Here is a 27768-nt window from a genome sequence, read left to right as displayed (position 1 = left end):
AAAAAAAAAAAAAAAAAAAAAAAAAAAATTGTGATTCAAAAATATTGTATACATCCATATTCGATTTGAGAAATTGTATATATACTGTTAAATTAAAGTACTAAAACACATGGAGAATAGAAACAATGTAGAAATTAAGAAGTAACCCTAATGCACCTAGTAGGTCAATGTTTACAGATATAAGTAAAAAAATTGTTTTAATAATGTGGTGAATGTTCAGTGAAATAAAAAGACAACAGTGAAAAGTATATAAATTTATTGAAACTTTAGAAAGACATGAAAAACTAAATAGAAAGTAAAAGACTAGAATCAGTTTCTGTCATAAGAGAGAATTTAAAACTTTGAAAATAATAACATTTATTCATGAATATATATGATTCAGATCTTTTTATGGATTAAAATGCAATTTGTAAAGACTGGAAAAAAAAAACGAATGAAATATAATTAGAATACATAACAATAATGAGCTAAACAATTTGTGGATTAAAAAAAAAAATATCACACTGATATTACAGTAAATTTCATTGCATGTTAAAGAAACTATTTTCCAATACTGAAATAAAAATAATAATGAAATTATATTAAACACTACTTTTTTAATCTAAACCATGTAGTAAAAAAAATAATGAGGCCTTTATTTATAATTAATTTCAATAGCTTTTTTTTTCAGCTTTAATTAAGGTTTTAAACCTTATTTATACAATTATAAGGTTGACTGTACTTTTAACTTTATAAAGGTATATATCTGTTATTAATTGTAATAATTAGTTTTATTTTTTGTAAAAGGTCTTGAGCAACAAGTTAAGAATACTAGGGCGTAGAACAATGGGTTAAGGGAAGAAAATATATGCAGATGGTATAAAATTAACTAATTTTAAATGTAGAACACATAACTTTAACTATCATGAATAACAACTTAAGTTGAAAGCTTCAAGAGGCCAAAACGTGAATGATACAATAGAACATATTACATCATTCATGGGTGAATGGTATATGTTCTTTCATGGCCAAGTATTATAAAAACTTTTTTTTTTCATGAGATTAAACAATTTTTATTTAAAATATATAGTTTTATGACTTAAAATATTGATATTAAAAACTGTATAATATTCAGATAAATTGAATTTTTTAAAAAAATACATTAGGATCCTATTTAGGCCTATTTATTTGGGTGGAATATCATCTTTCATAATTTTTGCTGTACTGACAACTTAAATGGTTCCTCGCAACAATGACATGAATGATTATGCATTTAATATCTTTTTAAAGAGCAAAGGCTTCAGAGTAAACTTATTCTTGAAAAATAAGCAAAATCATTCAAGCAATGTTAACAAAATTTGTAAAATACATTAAATTAGAAATAAGTACAACTGGGAGATAAAACTCTGTAAACTCCTTGAATTTGTACTTTTTGTTAAATAAGCCTTTCAGCGAGTATTTTGAAAAAAGATTTCAAAAAGTGTTTAAATGGCTTATTTAAGATAAATATATTTCAAATATCCGGAGAATGAAAATTTTCAATAAAAACATAAATATTATACAATTATACTATTCATTTATATAAATGAATGATTCATTATTATAAATAAATGAGATAAGAATTATTTTTAAAGAAACTTAGCTTACATCAGTTGAATTTATATTACCTGCAGTATATAAATAATATACATAACAAAAAAAATATTAAACAAAACAAAAAGTTGCCTTTTTTTAAAAGTCAGAATGCTGCTTTAAACTATACTGGACTCAGTTCAAAATTAGGTTATAGATTACAAAGCAATGTACAAAAAATTAGAACTAAGAATAAATTGGTATATATAATAATGATAAACAGCTGAATGATACAAAATAGCTAAATTAGACCTTAGTAGTATATATTTTTATATTAAAAATATATAAAGTACTTTTAGAGCTTTTTTTTCTAAAAATAAATCTACTATTTTATGATTAAAATTTCAACAATGAATGTTAAATTTTTAAAAAAAATTAGCTTACTGTAAACAAAGTATAAAAACATTTCCAGGATATTAAAAGTTTTCATGAGCTTATTTTCAGTCACTTAGACATTTAAAACAATAACTGCCTCGATGCTGATAAGGAAACAATATATAAAATAGCATGCAATTGATAAAAAAAACTATTAAAAAGAATGAATCAGATACTCAGATAAAAACAACATTTTGTCTAAATGCTAAAAATCATTAATGATTATATATTAAAACTTTTTATATTTTTAAAGATAAGCATCTTAAATCACCCTGAATACTCCAAAATTTAGATAAATGCATCTAAAAAGAAACTAAAATACATATTGAATTTTACATACATAAAGCCTTTCAAAAGCCCTCAAAACACACAACAAATAAATATATTTCATTGCAATAAAAACTTTTGATTGAACTTCACAGTGTATATATATTACATGTAAAAATATAAAATCTGAGTTTATATATAATTGTGGAATATAATTAAATGCACAATTAAACTATGACAAGTAACAACATATCATAAAATTGTTATACACTATACAAAACAAAATAATGTACTCATAAGGACAAAGAATCCTTTCATGATCTAATGTCACACAATCTAAAACCATTAAACTGTGTCTTGAGAATTAAAAAACCTCCTTAGTATGATGGCAAAAAGAGCAATGAGCCTTTCAATGACTTTTTTTTCAAAAGAGCCACTTTGCAGATTCTTTCACTTTTCACAAATGGCGTGAGTTGCTGGAAACAGAATTGTTGTCCTCCTTCGATTTGAATGTCCACTGGCTTGGACGGTACTGGAATGTATAAAAAAGATACGATACATAAAATAATAATGGAACATATTAAACTTAAAAATTTTCAGAATTAAAATGACAACAATCATAAGAAATAGATAATAAAATTAATAAGTATTTCCACTCTTTTTCCCATAATTAATAAGTCATTATCAAGGAACATCATCATCTTAAATATGTTTTGCACTTTAGTTCAATCCTTTTATCACTACATATATTTAAGTGATTCTGAAGTTAATGATAACCTTTGTACTAAACTGTAGGTTCTTCTATATCCCTACAAATAATATAAAAAGTGATTTTGTGAATCTTAATGCTCCATAAAATTAAACTACTACCATTTTAAATAGAATTTCAATATGCAGAACATCAATAATGATGAACAAAACTAAATTCTGTTCTTATAATGAATTTGGGAACATATACTGACTGGGATAACCCCTGACAATATATCAGATTTACAAACTTTCTCCTACCACTAATATAAAACCTTTAGTGAAAGGCTAAAGGCAGAGGAATATGAGGAACTGAAATAAGGAAATGGGATGATAGTAGAGCACTTTAGATCAAAGACAAAAAGAGTAGAGCTTGAAATGATGGTTTATTTAGAACTGTTTTGTTGCAAGTAACTGACTATAAGTAGCAAATATTATTTTAATCAAGAAAATGTAATGGATTTATCAACATCTCCATGATGTTATATAACATACTTAACATAACATTGCATTTCGTTTAGCCATGAAAGTGAAACAATGACTATTAGGATTGAGAAGATTATAAAGGGTTCATCAAAATAACAATATCAAAACCATATTACCTTGATGAGGAATTGTCCAGAAGGTGTTTGAGGGAATTTGTAGGCATAGCCTACCCATAAGCCTGCTCCGATCAAAGCAGCCAGAAATACAACAATAGTGACAATGGCACCTGTGCTCACTCCACTACTGCTATTTACCTCTTCTATAGAAAAATCATAAACCTTTAGAATACAATAATAACTTAAAGTTAATCAGCCATTATGCATTTCAAATTTTTCAAGAAAAGAAAATGATTACCTTAGAGTCTTTAGTCAGCCTATAGCAGCATTAAAGTAAATAAAAAGAGAATATTGAAAAAATATCATACTGATATAAAATTTTTTATTGCGTATTTCTTAACATTAAATTTTGATGTCAAAATTTAAACATTTTTAGCATTAGAATCAATCATATTTTGAACTTTGACAAATCTATTTGTTTCTACACAAAAAGGATAGATAATGGTGCTGATTAAATAAATAACGTGTAAAGATTAAAGAGAAAAAAAAATTATATATTCAGTCCAATAAAAAATACATAAAGTATATATATATATATATATATATATATATATATATATATAATTTACACATGAATGTCAAGATGAATTTCAAGTATTTTGAGAGAAAACGAAGCCAAATCTATATTATATTTTTTCACAGATCATATTTTATATTACCTGCACTTATAAACAAATTTTATAATGAAATACAAACAAGTCAAGAGCAAAAGTGAAGAAATGAAGTATTGTACCTTGAACATAATGTGCAGGACCACCAATTTCATTATTCGACGGATCTGTAACACTGTAGGTAGCATCCATGTTATAAGGTGAAGAAGGACCATATTTAGAAGTTGATTTAGCAAACGACTTTGGTGTTATACCTTTGTCAAGCGATCCTTTATCAGAAATGGTAGAGTGATCTGATGTTTTTTAAAAAAAGAAGTTTAAAGCAAAATGAAATTTATTAGAACAAAAAAGATTTCAGTGCAAAATAAAATAATATGGTGAAATACAGTTCATTTAGAAATATATATAGAATGTCTAATGAAGGCTTAATAGATTATTTCTAAACTAATTATTAGATAAAAGCATGTGTTTCAATTTGGAAAAATGCGATTAAACAATGAAAGGAACTATATTAGATTCAAAGGTAGATGGTTTAAGTATATTATAAATTTTTAATTGAAATAATCTCAAAAACTAAGAAAGAATAAAGTTTAAAAGTTTAATAATGAGATAGAAATTCTGAATCAACTTATTTCTTTTTACATTTAATTTTTCCTTCAAAATCTCTTAAATTTTTGATTTCGTGCATCCTTTAACTTTCAAAATGCAAACTGAATAACAATCTTAAGCAATAAATATATGATTCTAACAGTATAAAAGAAAAAAAAAGTATCTCTCATATTTTAAGTTTAAAATAGAAAACAACTTTTCATAGCAAAATAGCATTTTAAATAAAAACTATAATGGCATAATTACCAATAGGCAAGCCTGATTCAGCAGGACATGTGTTGTCTTTCTAAAAATAATAATAAAAAAATTTTGAAACAATTTTCTCCATTAAATAGAAGGAAAAAAAAAAAGAAGAGGATACTTAAATATCAAGTCAGAAACATAGAAAAATAATTCTTAAGAGCTGATTAGTCCCTATGCATTTTATTTTTAAAATGTACATTTAATTATATAGCAATGAAGCATGTGAAATAAATATCACGGTGCCATGTTTATGTACAAATAAAGTTAAAAAAACAATGAGAAGTATTATTTTAAAAGGCAAAAAGTTGGGACAACTTTATTACATTCCTCTCTCTTTTTTTTCAACTTCTTTATAAAATAGCAATGTGTGTATATATATATATAACTCCACCAAAATAATTAGTTTTGATCATTATTTTAACCTTCTTTAGTAACATATCAAAGTTAATCAGGAAAAGAAACTATTCAGCCAATCAGTTTAAAACTGGCTCAAACTCTAAAAAAAAACACGTATGAATTTTTTTTTACCTACGAAAAACTGTACATATTGGTAATAACTTTATCTTAAAGAAGAAAAGGCAAAAATATATTTCTTTGAAGAATAGAGATATTTAAAATTTACAAATCTCAAAGTTTAAAAAAATGTTTAAAATTTTGATCAGAAAAGGTAAATTTCCCACCAATTTCATTGTATTGCATAATTTTGCACAAAATGTCATCAAGTATGTTTGTGAAGTAAAAGGTTCTTTTGTCATTCGAGTGAAGAATGTGGTACTAAAAACTTCCTGTCTTCAACTGAGTGAATTTATCAACAAAATGTTTACTATTCCTTTCCCCTTGGAGCTTCTAATCCAAGAAATAATCCAAGTTTTAGTTTTGAAGTAGATCATTCATCTCCTGGGTCACAACGACTTTCAACATTTCATCATATTCATCAGACATGTCATGTAAAAGAAATTACAAAAGCAAATTAATATCTGTTTTTATAGTCAATTCTTGAATTGCTGTTTCATTTAAGAGCTTCCCTCCCCCCAATTTCATTTGCTGTGGAGATACTTGAAAACAACTGATCAATAAAGATTGGTATCTCAGTTTCATCACAGGAGACACTTTATTTTTATTTTTAAGGATTTGACTGGACTATTCAAATAACAAACTAAGTGCCAGAAACACTTATTCAACAAGTTGAAAACAAAATTATTCATTACAAATTGTTAACAATTTGTAAAAGTTACAATATGCAAAAAAGGCTATTCACTAAATGTCTCCTCTAGGCAATGAAATAATTGTCACCTTTAATGCTTCATGCAGGAACTTAGAGCAGAACTAAATGTCATCTCCCTCATTTTTTTTCCTTCAAAAATTTGCAAAGTTTTCCAATTTACAGTTCACAAAAAAAAAAAAAAAAAAAAAAAAAAAACGTTTTCAAAAAGGATTTAATATTTGAAAAATAATTATAATATAATATTAGCTTATTTTAAATTTTATGTTTCAAAAAACTTTTTTAAATTTAAAGTGGTAAAATTTTTATTATCTTATAAAATGCTCTAAATTTATTAAAGACAAATATAAATATTTCAAATTATTTTTGATGAAAAATCCTTTTATGTCTGCAATATCTGATCATTATATCTACAAATTTAGTTAATTATATAAATATAATAATATATCCTACAAAGAATTTTAATTAATTTTTGTATGCATTTCATTAAAGTATTTGGGCATAGAGTATGTTCCACTATTAATATTATCATGTAAAGAAAATAATATAAAATTGCCTACTCTTTACCTTAAGCACACATCCAGAGGATATCCAATTCTGTCTCTCTCGATCTATACCGTCAGAACACCTTTTGAGTGCTTCACACCAACTGCATTCCATTTTGGGATCTGCAGCTTGACATGAGTTGCAATCTTTGTAACCAGGACAAGCTGGAAAAAGTATTTACACAAATCGTACACTGACACTTTCTTTATTTTATAATAGTAATTTTCCGAAGTTATATATATTTTTTTCATTTAAGTTCAGAATAATGACTGCTTAATCTTAAAAACAGTTTTAACCCAAGCAATTATAATCACATACAACATGAATTGAAGTGACAACACTAATTCATTCCACCTTTTCCATCCATTCATTTAGAGTGTTTATTCACAATTCCTCTACTCTATGGAAATTCATTGAGTAAATTCCCCTTCCAATCTCCCTTCCTCGCACTTTTAAACAGTGAACCCCAGCATGGACTAATTTCTTTGGTAAATGCCCTGCAATGATATAATGGAGTATCTTAATTTCAAAAAAAGACATACAAGTCAAATGACAATAAAAAGCTGATCATCCATTGTAATTCTATATTATGCCATTCTGCTTTTCTTTTTTCATTCATTTCTGCTGATTATCCTGAGCCAACTTCAGAATAACAACAATAATAAATGTTCTGTCAAAGAATATCACAAGCTTGCACCATACATTTAGTGACTTCTGATTTTAAATGGTACAGTGAATTATTATCACAATTAATTTAGATTAAAAGGAAATTAGCATGGATTGGATGATCAAATTTTCAAACCAAACCTTCCTAATTCTGAAAGGCTTTTTGACTTAATGATAGATTTTGGAGGCCACCCTTTAGTATGATCGTAAAAATCTGGTTTTATAATTTTGTGCACTTAGTTGAAGGAAAGTTTTAATTATGAAAATATTTTAGCTTTAAAGAAAAATAAGTAAAGGTAAGAAATACCATTAAGTTTCTTCAAATTTGAACAGTTAAGTCTCTCTAATAACATATATAAAATACTTGTTCTAAGTAAAATTTATACATTATGAGATTTTCAACTAACTTTTTATAGCATTCAAAGTTTTTAATGACAACACATAAAAGAATGGATTACAGATCACACAGAAATAATCGAATTGTAGTATTTTCTAAAAATATTAATTGATGTACTAAAAAAAACAGAAAAAAAAAAAAAAAAAAAGCAAACAAACTTTTGTCTTTATAAAACGTTACAGCAAAGATGTAAAAGTGCAAAAATGAAAAGTTAAATATAAATGGAATTTAAAGTAGCAAAAAGCTCTATAAATCTGAAAACATTCATCGCATTATTAAAACATAATTGACAAAAGAGATATACAAAAAGCAAAATGGGAAAAAATTATGATATGCTAATTTTTTAAGAAAAAACAATGCTTCAACTTTAATGAATAAACTCATTTTTTTAATATTGCCCAGTGCCAATTTTAAGTTGATGAAATATCCGTATAAGGAATCAGTGAAATGTCCATACAAAAAAAAAAAAAAAAAAAAGTGATTAAAAATTACTGAAAATTAGTAAAAGTAGATTTACATAAATATTCATGAATCTAATTCATCCAATCAAAATCCTATTTAATGAATTTAAAGAAAGTACTTATAGCATTTAGATAATTAAGATACGGAAAAAAATTAGTTATCTCCACAAGTCCATTTTGTTTAATTTCTTCTGAAGCTTTACACACGCTAATTTTTATCAAATTTATCTCCTTATTTTTGTGACAGTCCATGTTTCTAAGCAAAGAATATTTTTTTTATAAGTTCTTCTAAAATAATTTTTCGGACCCAATTCTCTATGAATATCTAAGAATTTTTAGAAATGTTTAATGCCAGTGAAATGATTATGTCATTTACATTTAATATTCTCTTATCAGACCTTTTTTTGTGTTGCACATTCCTCCATTTCTCCCCCCCCTTTTCAGACTAGCCTTCTAATTAGTGACATGAGTCATATGACAGTATTAAGAGTTAGATATTCTGCCCCTCTCATTACTGTTTACTACATTTCTTATCTATACAATGACTTCCATATTTAATTAATTTTATCAATCAATACAATGACTGGCATATTTAATTAATTTTATCAATCAATACAATGACTGGCATATTTAATAAACTTTATCAATCAATACAATGACTGGTATATTTAGTTAATTTACAGTATCAAGCCCTGCAATTTTTGTTTCAAATGAATTTTAATAACCTCTTTTATAGGGCAGTTATACCATTTGTAATTATTGGAGATAAATACTTTTCTATTTATTTTTAATTGGGCCAAAGGGCTTTATATGATAGAGGCAAAGAGATATTTAAAATTTTTATTAATAAATAATTTGAGCTGAAAAAGAAAAATTCTTGGCCCTTTTTTTGTAAGGGAGGGAAAAAAAAAAAAAAAAAGAGTGAAAGAATATGAGAATTTTAGATTAATTCAATCAGATAAGTTCCGTTTTAAAATATGATTTAGAAGAAATTAATTTAGAATGACCATAACTGAGTCGATTGGATTTATTTATAGAATACAAATATTCATACACAGATAGACACACTCTTTTAATACTAGTAGAGATACGAGAACAAAGTATGCACTGAATTCTGCATATATTTTCAGTGGAAAGCACATGCATGCCTACACTCTTTGGAAAGAGAATATAATTTGATCATCTGAACATAAAAGTAAAAAAAGAGTGAAAACACTCACTTGGTAAGGCAGTAAAATGAATGGCTGTATTGTTGGAAACTGCTCTTTTTAACATGTCTATTCTGTGATATTCATAGATGGTCTTTCTTCTAACAACTATATTAGATAGAAAAGTACAATCAGAACATAAATTTTTAACCCAAAACTTTTTTTTTCAAATAAAAAAATGTGGCTTATTTTTTTTTTTTTTTTAAAATTTATACCAGTAGCAAGAGAGAATTGAAACCGAAAAACAATTAATGAATCAGTATTTTTGTCAGCAATGACACCAAAATTTGCAGAAAAAACTCTAAGTTGTTTTCAAACATATAAATAAATAAATAAAAACCATGAACAACTATCAATATTTCTATGGGATACTTTGATTCAAAGCTTCATGTAGAAACTTAAAAAAAAGAAAAAAAAAAGAAGTAATTATTGACAGTTGCATTAATTTTGTAATTATATATCTTGTAGAGTAGGTTAATAAAATATATGAGAATAAAAATTGTTCACAGGTTAAATAAAATTATCCATCCCTTATATTTGCAATTTTCTTACAAATTAACCAACAGTTAAAGTGCATCAATATCAAAATATATATAAAAAATGTGTAGCATTACTATGGCATAGTCTGCTAAACTGTATGAAATATTTTAGATGAGATTTGCACATGGTGGCTATAAAATAAACTTTCTTGTTTGGATTCAATTGTAGCCAGGAGTAACAAATGAAATTTCATACATAAAGACACAGAAAAATAAATTCTGAAAAAAAAAAAAGTAATATGATAGATAGGAGAGATTTTAACATTATTGGGACCAAAATGAATCAATAATTGAAATGAAAATATATTGTGCAAAACTTCATCATGTCTAAATGATAAAAATATACTTACATAGAAATGAATGACCCATAAATAAAATTCATTTTATTATTGATTTGAAATATCTAAAAACACTAATACCACAATGCAAAGAACAGAAGATCCACTGATCTTCATTTAAAGATATTTTGAAAGAGATTTCTGAAATTTGGAAATTGAATAATTATTGCGCTCAAATATAGCTTCTTTTCATTAATTTAAAATTCTTTTGTTCAGATGTTAATAGACTCATTGTTGCTTCAAGTTCTTTTAAAGACAGGAGAAATTTCAAAATTATTATTTTCTTTTTTGATATTGTTATGTTTACAATGCAAAGATGCTTTTAAAACAACTTTTAATTTCAGCTTGAATTAAAATATTAATCAATTTTATGTTATACAAATAAAAAAATTCCTACATTTCCAAAATTTTATTATTATTAATAAAAAACTTTACATTAAAAATTTATTTCCAAATAACTTTATTTCTTCGAAAATATATATATATAATTTTTATAATCATGTTAAAATAAAATCTTAATTTATTTACTACAGAAATTTACACATTACTGACACACTTTAACACAAAATTGTGAAAGAAACATGAAATAAAGTATTTCTAGCAATTTCATCATAAGTAATATTTAAAATATTCTTTCTAACTTAAAACTTATTATAGGTATATGCTTAAATATTTCAAACTAATTCAGGCTTTAAAACATTAGTTAAAGTCAGAGTAAGTAAGTAATTTGATTTTGTAATAGATAAATCCATAAAATATTTTGTATTTCAGGCAAAATAGTTTGAAATTTTTATAAAATTGAACTAATAAACAGAGAAAGAATACCTTTTGAAATGTTTTTAAAAAGTAAAATCTTTTATCACATACACTTGAAAAAAATTTCAAAATGAAATAGTTGTCTACTATGTATTTAATACCACAATAAAAAGATCTAGAACCTCTATTGCATGTCAAAATAAAATATTTTCATAAAAAATATAATTATAATAAGTGAATGGAATAACAAGTGCTTCACACATACTTACAGAAAAGGGATCGTTCCAAAATATATGCATCAGATATACCTATTTTGACTGGATGACGAACATCAGAAATGTTGGCAATTGGATAGGGAATCTAAACATAAATAATAATATATCCCCATTTAAAAGAAAGACATTAAAAAAAACATAATCAAAACAGGTAAAAGTTCTTTAATATTATTTCGAAATTTCATGCACTAGAAACATTAATTAAAAAATTATTAAAAATTAAAATTAAAAATAAAATTTAAAAAACATTAAAAATAATTTTAAGAAGATGAAATATGCTACTCAACATTTGAATAATTTTTAAAGCAATTTCAGACAAATTTTTACTTTACCATCATCATCTCATATTTTATTATTATTAAAATAAGCAGCAAAACTTACATCTTTATATGCAAACACGATATCTCCATTCTTAAGCAAAGTTGTTTGGAATGTAAAACTGCCATCTGAAACAAACAAAAGCGAGATGAAATATTTATTTTTCCTCTTAACACAATGTAACTTCACCTAGAACAAGAATAAATCGCACAAAATTCGGATCAATATAAGTACTTTTCAAACTTTAAGTACTTTTAAAATAAACTGTAACCTAAAAATTAAAATAAAGTTAAAATTATTAAAAAGGAGATCTGAACATTTAATTTGAAACAAAATAGTGAAGTTTTAGTTTTGATCTGTCACATTATATATAATTTTTCAATATTTAATCTTAATTATATAACAGCAAAAAAGTGCACACACAAAATATATTTAATATTACCATATGGTATAAGTGTGCAAATGTAGTAAGCAAAACAATGTAAGTTATTGTAGTGTAATTTTGTGAAGATTGATCTAGAATATTTTTTGCATAATAACATGCCACTAAATTATTGAAAAAAGAATTTTAAATTTACATTTATTTTCAATTAAAAATCTAATTAAAATAACTCAATTTAAAAATAAAACTCTTTTAAAGTCACCACTACTACACATGGAATAGTAAAATTTGATAAGCATATATTAACAATGAGCATATTGAATGATATTTTCATAATTATATGTTGCATGATGGAATTGACAGTTAGTATGCAAGCTTATAAACATTAGATAACAAATATTTTCAATGAATGGTTATTCTTATTTTTAAGCAGGTGATATTTTTTTAACAAGATGGTCCAGTCATTGCTATTAATATAATAATAATTGTATGTTTTAATATATAATAATTATTATAATTTTCAGTATTTATATATATGATAAATCTATATTATTTCATGAGGTTAACAGAAAATGGTTACATAAAATATTTTAGTCAGGTTGCTCTGGAAAAGAAAGCCATGTTGTTTAGTCCAACAGAAAATCAAAATGAAAACAGGATGTGCAAATACTGCCTAAAATGTGTTTCTAAAAAATGTATAATAATAAAAATTATAAATTCACATCTTGTTTTAATAAATGTTACAGGCTAGCTGACTTCAATGAAATTCTGAAACTTTTTCAGAAAATATTTAATATGTACTGTAAAAACTTAATTATTTGAAATAAACCATAAAACAAAAAATAAAGTGTCAGAAATAACAAAAGGAAGGAAAGTTTTAAATTTATTAATAAAAATAACGCTAAAAAAGTGTTGAAAATAGATAAGAAGAGACTCAATTTGCAGTTAAATGATATATAAGGAAAAGGATATTGAAAATTAACTTGGTAACATATGGCAATAATTCGCATATAAATAAATCTTTTTCTTCTGTTGTTGCTGCTTCAGAAAGTAATGATATTTAAAATAGTAATGAAGCTTATGAATGCTACGATTAGAAATGAATAATCACAAACTCAAATGGTTAGAAATTTCAACACAAGACTTGTAACACAGTATAAGCATACGATTTTAAAAATACACACTGATGTGGCGTAGTAACTCAAAATGTGAATAATACACTAAACAATACACTTTCGTACACAAAATCAAATAAAAAATTAAAGTTATATGCAACTTCTGAAAATTTTAAATAACCTATAATCCTAAATTGTACAGCTGAGAATTATGTATATTCTTGCCTTTTCCTTATTAATTCTGAATGATTTAAAAATTAATCTATCACATTTTTGACTAGGAAAAAATATAAAGAAATTCTTATTACACAATGAAAATTTAATTTTAATAAAATATAATTCAATTAAATTTGAAAATCATTTCTTCCCATTATTCTTCACATTCATTAGCATTGATATACAAAATACTATAGATGAAAACTATAAAACTGTTCGTTGTAAAACTGAAACAGCTATACATACCATTCATATGATCTTGGATGTAAACATTTTTCCATTCAGTAGTAAAAGCAGTTCCTGTCAAAAATACACCATATTAATTATCTAAAAATAAAATTCATACCAACAAACATTTTGCTGATACAATAATGACAATCTTAAATTAATAATAACACTAACCATTATCAGCATACTTGATCACAGATTCCGGCGATTGACTGGTATCAAAATTAGCCATTAGAGGAGCCACATACTGCGTAGCAGCAATCCAGTTGTGCAAGTAATCTCCCATATATAAGAAACCTGTTAAATAACAGTACATGATTATTTAAATTCAGAATGATTTTTTATACAATGAATGCAAGAATTTTAAGGCAAAATAGAGGCCAAAATTGTGGAAACCATTTGGAAAAAATGCATCATGGAGAATTAATGTCTCATAACAGCAGTGGTATTTACAATAACACTAGAGAGCTATATATCATTTTAAAGATAATTTTGTTGAAAAGGCAATTTCTCAAATTATGTTCCCTTAGCATTATTGTTTTAAAAGTTATAATAGCAAAATAACCATAAGAAAGAAGCATACCTTGCTTCAACTAATTAGAAATAGTTTTTTTTTTAAATGTAGTATATGCGAGAGATAGCTTAAAGAGCAAATAATTAGCATTATTTTATTAGCAGAATTCAAAACTTGATACCATATTTTGAAGAAGAGAAGAGGTCCCTAATTCATATTTATTTGTAATTGCCATTGTGAAAGTGTAAAAAAGGAAAGAAATAACAGAGATAGTCGATTAGACACCAGTACCCCTCCAAAATGGCATAAAATTTTATACTGCAAGAATAAGTTATTAATTATAAGTTATATAAGTTATTAAATTTGAAAGAATTGAATTGATGGAAATCTAATTAAAATTAATATTTTTAAATTTTTGAAGGAGTATAAGGAAACTCAGTAACTACAAAACCAAATTAATAAAGTAAAGAAAAAGCATTAATTATTCTATCACAGCACCAAGCAACAATAGAATAATTAAAACACGATAGGAGAAAATGACATGGGAGAATACAAGATGAAACATCAAAATGCAATGCAAGGCACAGGAACTATTTATTACAGATTGCAGAAATCTAATCTAAATAAAAAAATTCCATGGGAAAAAAAAAAAAAAACCCAGCTATTTTTACATTTGAAAAAAGATTAAAAAAATTAAACCAGAGGGAAAAAAAAATTTAATTGGACAGTAAAACAATGAATTATGCGATTTGAAATGATCATATCAAAATTTTATTATTTGGTGACAGTGGCAAAGAATACATGAGGAGGAGAACTTCATTCTGATTGTCCAATTAGTAATAGGATCTGGAGATGTATGATAGCAGCAGGTGCAGTCAAAATTTGTGCGACAGCAAGAAATTTAAATGGCCAAAAATACATAAATGAAATATTTGTTCCAAAATTGTTGCCCTCTGTCAGTAATCTTTTTATAGATAATGAATTAATATTTCAACAAGATTCAGCTCCATGTCATACTGCCATTGTATATAAAAAAAAAAAAAAAAAAAAAAAAATTGATTTCAAGACAATCACATTACACTACAGGAATAGTCCAGATCTTAGTCTAATCAAAAATATATGGAGAAGGCTAAAACAAAACTTATTATATAGAAGCAACTCAGTCATAAACCCCAATTAGTATTGAAGCAATAAACCAATCAGGGCATCTTATAATACCAGCTGAGGAACTAAAACCATTGCTGAACTCCAATGACTTTGGTGTTGCAAGATTTAATTGATGCTAAAGGTTAAACAATTAAGCATTAACTGCAATAAGTGAGAATTTTTATATATACCATTACTTCTATGTTTCCTTTTTCTCCACTTATAATTTTTATTCCAATACAAAATACAGTCTAAAATTATTTAATTAAATTACCTTTAAAATGATGCATAACTTTATAGTATATTTAAAAAATAAAATTGCTGTTATGAGCCATCAAATCTCAAAAATGCACTTTTTCTGAAAGGTTCTCACAATTTTAGCCTTTATTTCAAAATTGTAAACTTCCTAAATTAAGCATCATCTAAATATAATGCATAATCCATTATAAATATCATAAATGATAAGAATAAGAAATGAAACTGTATAGCTAGTCAAGTAAGATGACAAAGTTTATTTTACTATCTTATGCAAATTTTCTAAACATACCAATTTTTTTCAACTGCATTTCATATAATCTAACTAAACCACAAACACAGAATAATACAATGACTAATGAGTAATAAAAATTTAAACATAAATTAATGAAAATAATTAAAAATATAAAACAAATTAACTTTCACAAATTATTAGAATGGTTTTAAAAAATACAAAAAGATCATAATAATTTGATCATTTTTTTACAGGCTAATAAGAAAAATTTATAAGATTAACAGGACAAATCATTGATAAAATTATAAAGATAAAATTTACCTCAAAAGAATCAATAATTTATCTACAAAAAAACCATATTATCAATTTAAGAGGGCTAATTCAAAAACACTTGTTCTAAACATTTAAAATAATGATGAAAAATTTGTAAAATCAGAGGAAGACATGTAATTCAAACAAAAATGATAAAAATTCACATAAATGGGAGAAAAAAAATTAATATTTCTTGGTGGGCGAACAGCTTTTACAGATAGCAGATCATTTTGCATTCACACAGTAATAAAAAGTCATTCAAAATCTTCCAAATGACTAATGCCCTGCAGCTGAACAAATTCTTAACATCTGCACAAATTGCATAATGTTCTTTGAAAGAAGCAATAGGATGAAAGAACAATCATGAAAAAGCAATAAATAAGCTAATTGTTAATACCAGACATTCTTCAAAATATTTTCTTCATATTAAATCATCGAAGTAATAATTATTACTACAAAATTTATTAATTAACATAATAAAAATTATTAATTAATCAGTCTTTCAGAATTTAAAAAAAACATTTCCAAATGATACATTTTTTCATATCTTTCTTGTATTCATTTACTTTTAATTGCATAAAGAAAAGAAAAGCCATGTTTCAGTAAAAAAATTTGGGGATTAACAATATATACTTAATTAAATTTGTCAAAAAATTTATTAAAATTTGAATATATAAAGCAATACAGCTCTATTTCAAAACACAGTGCATATGCAACAAATTTGTTGTGAAAGAAAGTTAATGAAAAAAAGTATATACCTCCAGTTGCTATAGTGATATTCCTCAAAAGATGTCCATAAAACGGAAAATCGAAAGACAGTTCTACAGTCTGAAATTTTTTCAAGATGCAATTAAGAGATTTTACATAATTCTGTGAGAAAAATGACAAACATAGCAAAATAAAATTTTATTTACTGCAGGCCAAGATTTATTTAAAACTCTAAACAAGATTTTAAAAATGCTCTGAAGAGGAAAAATGAACATAATTTTTAAAATCTACCAAGTAAAAATATGTAAAAATATAAAATTTTTCAATACTATAAAATTAAAAATAAAATAATGCCCAAAGGGAAATTTTTTTTAAAGCTATATCAAAGACTTCTTTTTACGTTACATCAAAAACAAACTATTTACAAAATTTTTAAGAAAAATTAAGTAATTTTATGAAAAATAAACTTTAACACAATTAATACCAAATTTAAAAAAACAAGCAACTAGTTTGTGACAGAAATTAGTTTCCATTATAATAATAACATATTCATTGAAATAAAAGAAAATATTACTATTTTTATAAATTTTCTTTAAACAGCAATTTCTTTAAGTTGGAAAAACAAAACATTCTTTGAAAATTAATCATTCTATGAAACAAAATTGTTGAGTAGATTCTGCAAACTGAAAATCCAATTTTCGTCAAAGTAGAAATATATAAAAGAAATGGGTACTTGTGTATTAATGCATACTTGTGGTTAATACACAATTGTCAAAGTTACTACATATCATGTTTGCCAAAGGCACACAGCTAAGACAAAATTTCATCAAGGCTATGCAGTTAAGCTAAAAGTTCACCAATAAGAATTTTTACTTAAAAAGCTTCACTTCCCTTACTTTGTATAACAAATATCAAGAGAATATTCAGGGAAGGACCACAAATTTCATAATTCATTTTATATTATCAAAATTTTATCAGTCTAATCCTAAGCTAATAATTCATTTTGCATTCCAAAACTCTAAATTTCAGCTGCATTAAAAACCACATATACAAATTCTATTAAATAAAAAAGATAATGATTGATCAACTGGACATGCGCATAAGAATAAGATCCAATTTATTAGGTTTAAAAATTTCTTAACAATATGGCAATTGTCAAAATTAAAGGGAATAGCATTCTTAAATTTACTCAATAAGAACACTTACTGTAGCTTGCCTATGAGAATTAGATAACATTTCATGGATATTAGCATGACTAGAAGGAGAATCTAAATCTACCCAAAATTGCTTGCCTTCATTAGGGTTTGAATAAAATGTAGAGTTATAATAAGTGTGATGATCTTTCACAACCTGAAAAAAAAATAAAAACCTTATTTAGAATGTTCATTTAGTAAGTAAGAAAAGTAACATGATTAAATAATATAAACTCACTGTGTTATTGATTAATTCTGGTGGCACTGTAATCCCCAATACTGATATAGGTTCAGTTTCTTCCTGTTCCTTTTCAGATTCTGGACTACCCTCCATTCTAAGGGCTTCTGCTTTGGCCAATTTTTGCTTCAAATCTGAAGACTTTAGATTTTTCTCAAACTTAGCTGGAAAAAGAAAATAAGAAAAGTCAGTCACCACAAACTTTTATGACCTTTACTATGAAATAATTAATTAAATAATCAAGTACTGCATTGCAATTTGAATACGAAAAATTTCACAATTGGTAAATTTGATTTATGATAGGCATTCACTACAAGTCAACGCATTCGGTGTATGGTGAAAAATCTGACAAGCTTAATAACAATGAATGACATTTATTCAACACAATGACACAAATACACAGACAACAACACACTTAAACAGGCAATAAACAGCAGCGCACAAGTAACTAATCGGGAGTAAAAAACCGTGCAGTATAAAACACTCAGACAGAGCGCCGCATTAAGAGAGACTTCACCCAATTATTCATGCCCCTTCAAACGTCTGCTATTCTTTATTGTCTACTCACTTAAGCTGAACACGATTGCCGATTCACTATGGACTCGATTATACATTCAACTCATAAATAGCTTGAGCTTGAGCACATAATTTTATAGAAGAATCGTCTTACTTCACGTCTCAATGGTTCTGTCACCAAAATTCGCGATGATTCTCGAACCCTCGGCCAAATTCATCGCCAAACTCGAGGGTCATTAATCCATCAACCATTTAGCATTCGTCAAAGCTGCCAATAAAACTGTCTTTCCTACGATGGAACTAACTGCAACATTACAAATTTATAACAATAGAAAGTGTCCAACCTCAGTTTTTAAAACATTCAAACTGGAAAATTTCGCTTAATACATTTCAACAAATATTGATTAATTTAAATACACTAAATAAATTTCAGTTTTTATATGAAGTATATGACAAGTATAAGCAAAAATGGAAAGGAAATTCAGATATCATCCAGTTTTACATTACTATCAGATGAATCCTGAAATTCATTATTTAGCATATTTTAAAATGTGAGATCATAGTTTAGATCAAGGGAATTTTTATGTAATTAAAAAATTACATGCATAAGACAATTAAATGCAAACTTATCAATATAATTCTTATTTTTGCACTATTCATAGCTGGCGCTTTTACTTTCCATTCATGATAATAGTCCAATTTGCAGAATTTTATAACCTTAAAAATTTGAAATTAATAAATTTGATACTTATGGCATTATTAAAATATAATTTTATTTTACATTTCCTTCAATTTTAGCATTGTGTTGAAATAGAAAACCACGACTAAATAGAAATAAATCAGTTGAAAATTTTACAAAACTACAGAAAGATCATTTTAGAGAAATGACAGTGTAAGTTATAGGAAAGAACATTTTGATTCTTCAATTAAGAGTTTATTTTGTATATGAAAGAGATAAAAAATTTACAAAAAAAGTTTTTTAAAAAAAATCTACAAAAAATTAATTATACATAATTGTTTGTAATTAGAAAATGTGGGCAATGTTGCCATCTTGAATAATGGGAGGCAAAATAAAGTTTTGCTTTTGGAAACATTTTTTTTTTTTTTTCCAGATTGTAATTGAATTTTTCTAGATATCAGATTTGGCATTTTATTATTGAAAAACATTCTAGTTTTGAAAATAAATCTAACCAAGATAAATGAAATAATCTGAAAACAAAATTTGAAAATTCCAGTTTCTGATGCATAAAAAATTTGGAACACAATCATTTGCAACTTTATTTAACGCATCTTTTTTCATTTACTAAATGCACTGAAATTCACTAGTAATGGCAATCCTTTGAATCTGTGATCCATACTTATCAATAAAAGTGACTTTTCTATATGTTTGACTTGCTAACAAAGATAACCTAAATGGAACCCTTTAGGAACATCCAGTATAACAAATCTTATAAGAAGAACAAATCATGAATTCTAGCAAATATAAATAAATAAATCATAAGACTCAATAAATACAAAATACTATATATTTTTTTCTAATGATTCTCTTTTTATCTCAAGGTGTCAATATTTTCATATTGAGACAAAATGAATGTACCAACTACATGTAATTGAAACTAGCAGGTTATTTTTTCGTAATTAAAAATATTTTGATTTAACTGAAAGGCTCCAAAAAGTATTATTCAAAAGCTATAAAGTTTAATTATCGGTTTGAAAGAATTCGATTTTTAAATATAAAATATGCACTTTAGATATATCCTACTAAAAATTAATGCAAAATATCTGAGCTTGATTAAATGAAAAATTGTAATATCTAACATTACCAGATAAACGACCACTTTTTCAATGTCAGTTTCATTATATTGTTGCAAGCCTGTAAAATTGCTTCCCAGCACGGTTGGAAAAATTGATTTAAAATCATCTGTATTAGATGCTGCTCCGGTGCCGAGCCTGTAATCCCAGAGTTTGGCGACGAACTAAGAGACAAAATAGATAATGTTGGAAACTTTGAGCATTTTAACAATCCGTCCATTAAGAACCGAGATAGTCCTGATTGACCCAGAAGGTTCTCGGTCCACCTGCCGAGAACTATAAAAGGACGGTAGTCTCAAGCTGCAATGAACCAGATCGGAATCGTGGGCGAGTAACGAGTCTTCGAGAGGATAGCGAAGCAATGGCGGAGTGCCAGCGTTGTGTGGAGCCCAAGCTATTGCTGAACTGAGCTGTGTGCCGAGTCCTGTCACAACCCCCGATAGACATGTCTATCGGGGGTTGTGGTCCTGTTGTCCATTGTGGAAGCAGCATCATGTCGTCTGTGGAGTAGCCAGTCGTTTAGTAGTGAGTCGGCAGTTGAAAACAGCTAAAGCGAAGAGACAGAGGAGTGTTTCAGCCGTTTGGAGTGACCGTAGAGCGAAACTCCGAGGATCCCATCTCCTGCTGGATTCTGCCTGGCTACTTTGTGTGCTGTGATCGATTACTACTAGTGGGCTACTGTTTGCTGTAGTGTACTGCCCTAGTCTCGTTTGTATATAGTCTGTATAGTCTTGGTATATAGTAGTATATAGTCTGTACGTCTCGGCTGTATATAGTTATCATCTTTGTATTCGCTGTCTGTGTCTTTATGTTTAATAAACGTTGTTGTTTGCTATTGAGGCCTGCTGATTGTGTTTTTTCACCATACACCCACTACAGGCGAACCCGGTGAAATCCATGTTGTTGTTTCTTATGGCACTTGCCATGGACAAGTCCGCTGTTACGAAGACAGCGATTTTAAGCCGGTTGGGGAGCGTCTCTTTTTTTTTATAGTAGCGCCATCTAGGACCAAGAGAACGACTTAGCTACACACACGTCACAACCTTTTTTACGGGGTGGACTTCATTCACGCATTTCATTCACTCTTCCACAGATCGTAATTTAGACCTGAATCAGAGAACGACCACCCCTGATCCAGTACCCCCAGTGGTATTACTCTCAACATGGAGGACTTTCTATGCTTTTGAATTTTTTAAAATTATTATTTTAAACCTAATGCAATTAGATTTGAAAATAAAACGTATTATTATGTGATAAATATATAATTAATTTTACTTTATTAGTCATTATTAAATTTCCATTTTTATTTTAATAAATAGACAAAAGAGGGTTATTAATTCAAAACTGAAATAAAACCTTTTGGGTGACACCCAGTTTTAAATACATAAATTATATTAGTTACTAATTTGAATAAAATTAGTAACTAATATAAGCAAGTGTTGCAATTAATTTAAGTGTAATTAATATAAGTGTAGCAATTAATTTGTTCTACACAGAAAAATTGATACAATACTGATATATTTTTCAATCTTGTTTATGAATTAGTGGAAATGCAGTACAACTAAAGTATTAGATTATCATTCAAGTTGCTTATATTACTGGAAGCTCTTAACAGTTTTCACAAAATATTACTACCTAGCTTTATTGTATCATAACAAATGCGAGAGACATGTTTCTTATTAACTAGCTCTATTGGTGATTAGTTAGTTCGCTAGGATTAATGGCTATCTAAAAATTTTGATCAAATATTTTAATTATGTAACATGGTTTAAATATGTATTAATATGTAACATGGTTTTGAAATTTGCAGTTTAAAAACAACTACTTTCACTTTAGAAAGCTTACAAAACTTTATGCACTGTGCTATGCATCTCCCTAATTTTTTATCTACAGGACGAGTTTGATTAATTCTAACAAAGGAAAGGGGGCGATAAAAGATCCCATGAGGATCATAAAACACTATAGCATCCCTGCCTCATCTCCAACTTTTTGCAAGTTATGGTGCAAAAAATTATTTTGCTCAAAATCGTGAAAAAATCCAAATAAAAAAATTGGGGGGGGGGGCACATCCTCCAGCAAAGTAAAAGCATATTCTGAAAGAACGGTTAAAATCCTTTAAGATGATACCAGTTTCATGAAAATAAATGGATTTACAGCCGAGTAATAAGCGGTCAAATATTGGCGAAATTCAGAATTAAAATGCATCCAAAATTAATTCCGAAAAAAAAAAAAAACATACAAGCTACAATTTGTCAAATTTACCAAACACTTGCCCATACCCCCGGCTTTCGAATGAGTCCATCATAAACTATATAAGTATTTCATTTCAGGAAAAATTCCTTCGTTTGCAAAACATTCCTGCAATCGGCGTTCGTCCAAAAAGAAAACTTAAATGGGGCCAATGCTGATTTTAAGTTCCTCTTAACCTTCATCATGCTGTTTGGGTTAAGAGCAAGGAAAAAAGGCTTCATGTCAAAAAAGAAAAATTACACTTTTATTGAGAATTTTTTAAAAGGTACAACAGGAAAAAAAAAAATAGTATGACTTTTCATAAATAAATATGCAGAAATATAAAAAAGTTGATAAAAAAAACAAGGTAATGAATTTAAAGCTGCAGCTAAAATTGGTTGCCGCCACACTTAATACATGCTCTTGTCTTTTCCGAATGGATTTACAAATTTTTTTTAAATAATAATTCTTCCTTAGGCAATAATACCGCTTCACCGAACTGACTTCTTATGTCTTCTAAACTATCAACTTCTATGCGGCAAAGTTCTTGCTTGAGAAAAACCCAAATGGAGAAGTAAATTGGAGTCAATTATGATGTAGTTGGCTACAAAAATCGACCCCCCCCCCTCCTACGGCCAGTTCTTCGTGAATAATGCTTATTTATGAAATCCTGAACTGCTGTTGAAGAAAGTGTTAGGACACCATCTTGTTGGAGAATGATTTGCCATCGTTTGGGTGCGAGAATATCAAGTAATCCTGATAAATGATGTTAAAGAATTGCAAATACGTATTGCTTGTCCAAGTCCCTGGAAAACATGTGGACCAATTAAGCAACCGCCGATCATTCCAAGTCAAACGTTTAAACTGAATCGTGTCAGGACTGAAGAGTTTCATGCTACGTGTGGACTTTGTTAGGCGTAATGATGCGAATTGTGCTAAATGAAAAAGCTATCTCTGTTATTCATCTGTCCACAGTATCATTCTCAGGAAATGCCTTCTTTTCGATATCTCTTTGCAACTGCCAGCGGCAAAATGTTAAAATCTTTTGGAAATCTGAACCTCCCTAATTCTTGCGCCTGTGTAAAATGGTGTGGGTGATATTTGTTTCCATGCACTATTTTAATCACTGTACTTTGTGAAGCTCAATTTTACAAGTAAGGGTCTTTTTCGTGCAAGTGAACATTTGGATTTTCATCTAAAACGTCGTGTACACTTTCCTCACAGTTTCAAAGCACGAGTTTTCCTCAAAAATGAAAACTCGGTGATTCTTTTTTTTTTTTTTTTTTTTTTTTTTTTTTTTTAACATCATACTAAACGAACCAGTCTCCCTTGGCCTCTGGTGAACAGCGGCAAATACAACACAGTTAAATGTACGGCAATTGGGTAACGCAGATGATACTTTTTCTCGGCTCCCCTATAGTTACTATTGCAAAATACGTACGCAAAATGAATATCTGCATACTCTTCGTATGTAATCAAAACATACCTTTAAGAGGCAAGTAGTAATAGACACAACGGAAAAAGAAAATCGATCGTGCTGAAGCGAGGTTTTGAAACATTGAAGCAATAACGGCCACAAACATTTAAAAGATTGATAAGCTAATGATGCAATCAGTGAATTGCCTTGTCTTTTGAGCCCGTATGTAAATTGCGCGTACAGGTAGATTACAACACATCTGCTCATCTGAACACTTCATAATAGTGAATTTGCGTACTTTCCATTTATCCATAATTGTTTTGTTTGGCGAATTTTTGTTGAATGTCTCACTGAATACTGATTTCCGTGATGTGCTGCCAACGAAAGAATTAATTTGTATTGAAGTAAAACACTTATATGATTTATGGTGGACTCATTCGAAAGCCGATGGTATGGACAAGTTTTCGGTAAATTTGACAAATTGTAGCCTGGATGGTTTTTTTTCGGAATTCAGAATTAAAAATTTATATGTTTCAGCGCTTAATACTCGGCTGCAAATCCATGTATTTTCATAAAACTGGTGACATCTTAAAGGATTTTAACTGTTCCTTCAGAAGATGTGCTTACTTTGCGTGAAGATGCGCCCACTTTTTTTTTTTTTAATTTGGATTTGTTCGCAATTTTGAGTAAAATCAGTTTATTTGCTATAACTTGCAAACGGTTGGAGATGGGACAGGGTGGCTATAGTGTTTTATGATCCGCATGGGCTGTCCTATCATTCTCTTTCGTTTGTCAGAATTGATCAAATTCACCTTGTATACACATCAATAATATCATTGAAAAAAGCAGCAGCATTTAAAAATGTTTCATCATTGCTTCATTCTGAAATAAACCCATCATTGTAAATGGAATAAAATTTCAAAAATATTATGAAAAGCCTGCCTTAAGCTGATGCACACTCAACATGGAAAAATAAGCTGAATCTTCATATTTTGATCATCATCAATGGAAAAAAGGAAAAGATGGAATATTTGAAACAGCAATAAAAACAATTATACAGAAAAAATGATATAATTAAAAAGATAATATTTTTGATTACGTAAAAAAAATTAGCACTGAATTTTTTCACAAATAATGGCAAATAATAATAAATAAATAAATTAATTAAAAAAATTAATAAATAAATAAAAAAATCTCAGTTAATTTCCAATTACAATTCTAATTCAATATTTTTTAAAAATTACTCTTAGGTGCACATTTTACCCTCTAAAGAATATATATATACCATGTTTGGTCATTTTAAATGAAATAGTGTGGCCTATAGAGTGCAGGCATTAAGAGACAGAGATATACATATTCATCTTTATTATTAATAGAAATGAGGAAAAACAATATTGGATCATATTACATGGGGCTTCAGATCAGATTTTTTAATATATGATTTAAGAGGTATGATTTAAGAGGATCTTGGATTTTCAATGCTTAAATATTTAATGAATATTAATTTTTTTTATCATAGTCTAATATTATAGTTATAATTAAAATTTACTATGGCATTAATAGAAGCAAATTATTTAAACTATACTGCAAATTATTTATACTATTATCTTAAATATTAATAATATTTAAGATAACCTAGTAATATTAACAGTATTTAAAAGTAGAGAGAGAAATCAATGTTGGAGAAAAGAATTATACAATTTTATAGGAAAACACTAGCAAATTTCATGAGCAATCAACATTTATTTACTTTTATTTAGTACCAACAGAAGCTCAATCTATAAAAAAGAAATATTACATGTGTTCTAATTCTATACAGCATTATAAGTCAGAATATGTTGCAAATTTTTAAAAGCACAAGCAGAAAGCATAATTTTAAACAAATCATTTTAATTAATAAGTAATGTTGCAAGCAAAATGCAGGATTTTGATGCAAGAGTCACTTCTTTTAAAAGAATGAAGCTATTATCTAAAATTGTAATACTGCTTTCAGTATTACTAATTAAAAGAAAATGTAATAAAAATATTTAAAAAAAAAGAAAGAAAATACTTATTTTTGTTTCATGTTTTGAAAATTCAATCCAACCTAATCTCAAAAATAAAACACTTATAATATTTTTCAACGAAATATGTAATTGTAGAATAATATTGCAATAATAGTTCAAACATTTCCACACTACTGGATATTTTCAAGGACATCAAACATTAGGGTAATTTTCTACCACAAGGTTAGTGAAGAAGAAAATTACTTTTAAGCTTATAAAGGTGCAATGAAACCTTTATTGACATTTCTAAGTAGCACAATTTTGATTCACTTTTAAATAAACAATTGTATAAAGCTTGTTCCTTTAAAAAATAAGTGAAAATAATCTATTCATACAATTTTTTTCTAATAATCTATGCAACATCTTCAGATTTTTCTATGAAGAAAAAACTGAATATGAAAGTGATAGTTTTGATATTTGAAGAGATAAATACTTTAAAAAATACTTAAATTATTTAAAAATACTTAAAATAAATTACTTAAATAGAGATAAATTATAATACAATCTCAGTAATATAAGGAAAACAATGCTATGAAGAATAACTTTAAAGTATTTGTATATCAGAGCGTTTTTTAATTAATTTATTTTTTATTTCAGAAAAATAATTTACTTACAGGAAATTAAGTAAAAGTTTGCAATCCATTGAATTATTTGTTTCACATTTAATTTTTTTTACAAGTAATTCATTTCTCTACATTTAGTGAGCAGTAATATCTATAACGAAAATAATTAATATTTAATAGCATTTTTATTAAATAGATAAAAAGTAATAACATTTTATTGAATTATGTCTTTATAGTCATCAATATAATAATACATTTCACTTCCTCTTTTTTTTTTTTATACAACCTGTTTGCTATTTTTCAAAAACATTAATTTTGAAAGAAAAAAAGATTAATGTTAAATTATGAATATCAATTACATACATTAGGAACATAAAATGAATAAAATATCTCCCAGTATTTTAAAGTATGATTTATTAGTACTCTTAACTAATAATAAATCATATTTATTAATAATATTTATAAAGCAAAAATAGAATAATATAATCCCAAGTTATAAATGCTATAGGACTAGATGTAGGGGAAATGTTTCCCAATAAAAAAAGATGTCTATTGGGCAATCATCTTCCACTTGAAAGGATTTCCTCAATTTATCATTTTATTTAAAAAGGATGGAAATTTTCAAAAATAAACACAATTGACAGAACCTTCTTCAGGTTACATAACATGTTAGATTTATCATGAGTATTAAAAAGATTTATTTATTTCAAATTAATTGGCTCCAAAGTAAAATCAATTTCATGATTCCCTTCCTTTTTAATTGATGAAAGGTGAAAATTATGAAATTAACCTTAATTTTTTCTTGAAAATTATAAATGCTTCTTTTGAACTGAGATTTTATGGTAACTTTAGA

At 26.9% G+C, this 27768-nt stretch overlaps 1 protein-coding gene across 1 annotated transcript in view; it reads right to left on the bottom strand.

The window, feature by feature from the left end:
* Positions 1-343: 343 nt before the first annotated feature.
* The window catches only part of LOC129957167 (plexin domain-containing protein 2-like), a 30652-nt gene continuing 3227 nt past the window's right edge, over positions 344-27768 (bottom strand). Inside the window, exons 2-14 of the mRNA XM_056069348.1 lie at positions 18334-18497; positions 18109-18252; positions 16953-17022; positions 13907-14029; positions 13751-13804; positions 11855-11919; positions 11468-11558; positions 9578-9673; positions 6855-6997; positions 5069-5108; positions 4336-4506; positions 3603-3745; positions 344-2785 (exon numbers count right to left, since the gene is read on the bottom strand). Of these exons, the coding sequence (XP_055925323.1) occupies positions 2711-2785; positions 3603-3745; positions 4336-4506; positions 5069-5108; positions 6855-6997; positions 9578-9673; positions 11468-11558; positions 11855-11919; positions 13751-13804; positions 13907-14029; positions 16953-17022; positions 18109-18252; positions 18334-18497 (1379 nt within the window). The 3' untranslated portion in view covers positions 344-2710. The remainder of the gene's footprint in view (positions 2786-3602; positions 3746-4335; positions 4507-5068; positions 5109-6854; positions 6998-9577; positions 9674-11467; positions 11559-11854; positions 11920-13750; positions 13805-13906; positions 14030-16952; positions 17023-18108; positions 18253-18333; positions 18498-27768) is intronic.

This window comes from Argiope bruennichi, chromosome 11 (genome assembly GCF_947563725.1).
Source record: "Argiope bruennichi chromosome 11, qqArgBrue1.1, whole genome shotgun sequence".
Taxonomy (NCBI): Eukaryota; Metazoa; Arthropoda; class Arachnida; order Araneae; family Araneidae; genus Argiope; species Argiope bruennichi.
This window is presented reverse-complemented; position numbering and strand designations above follow the sequence as displayed.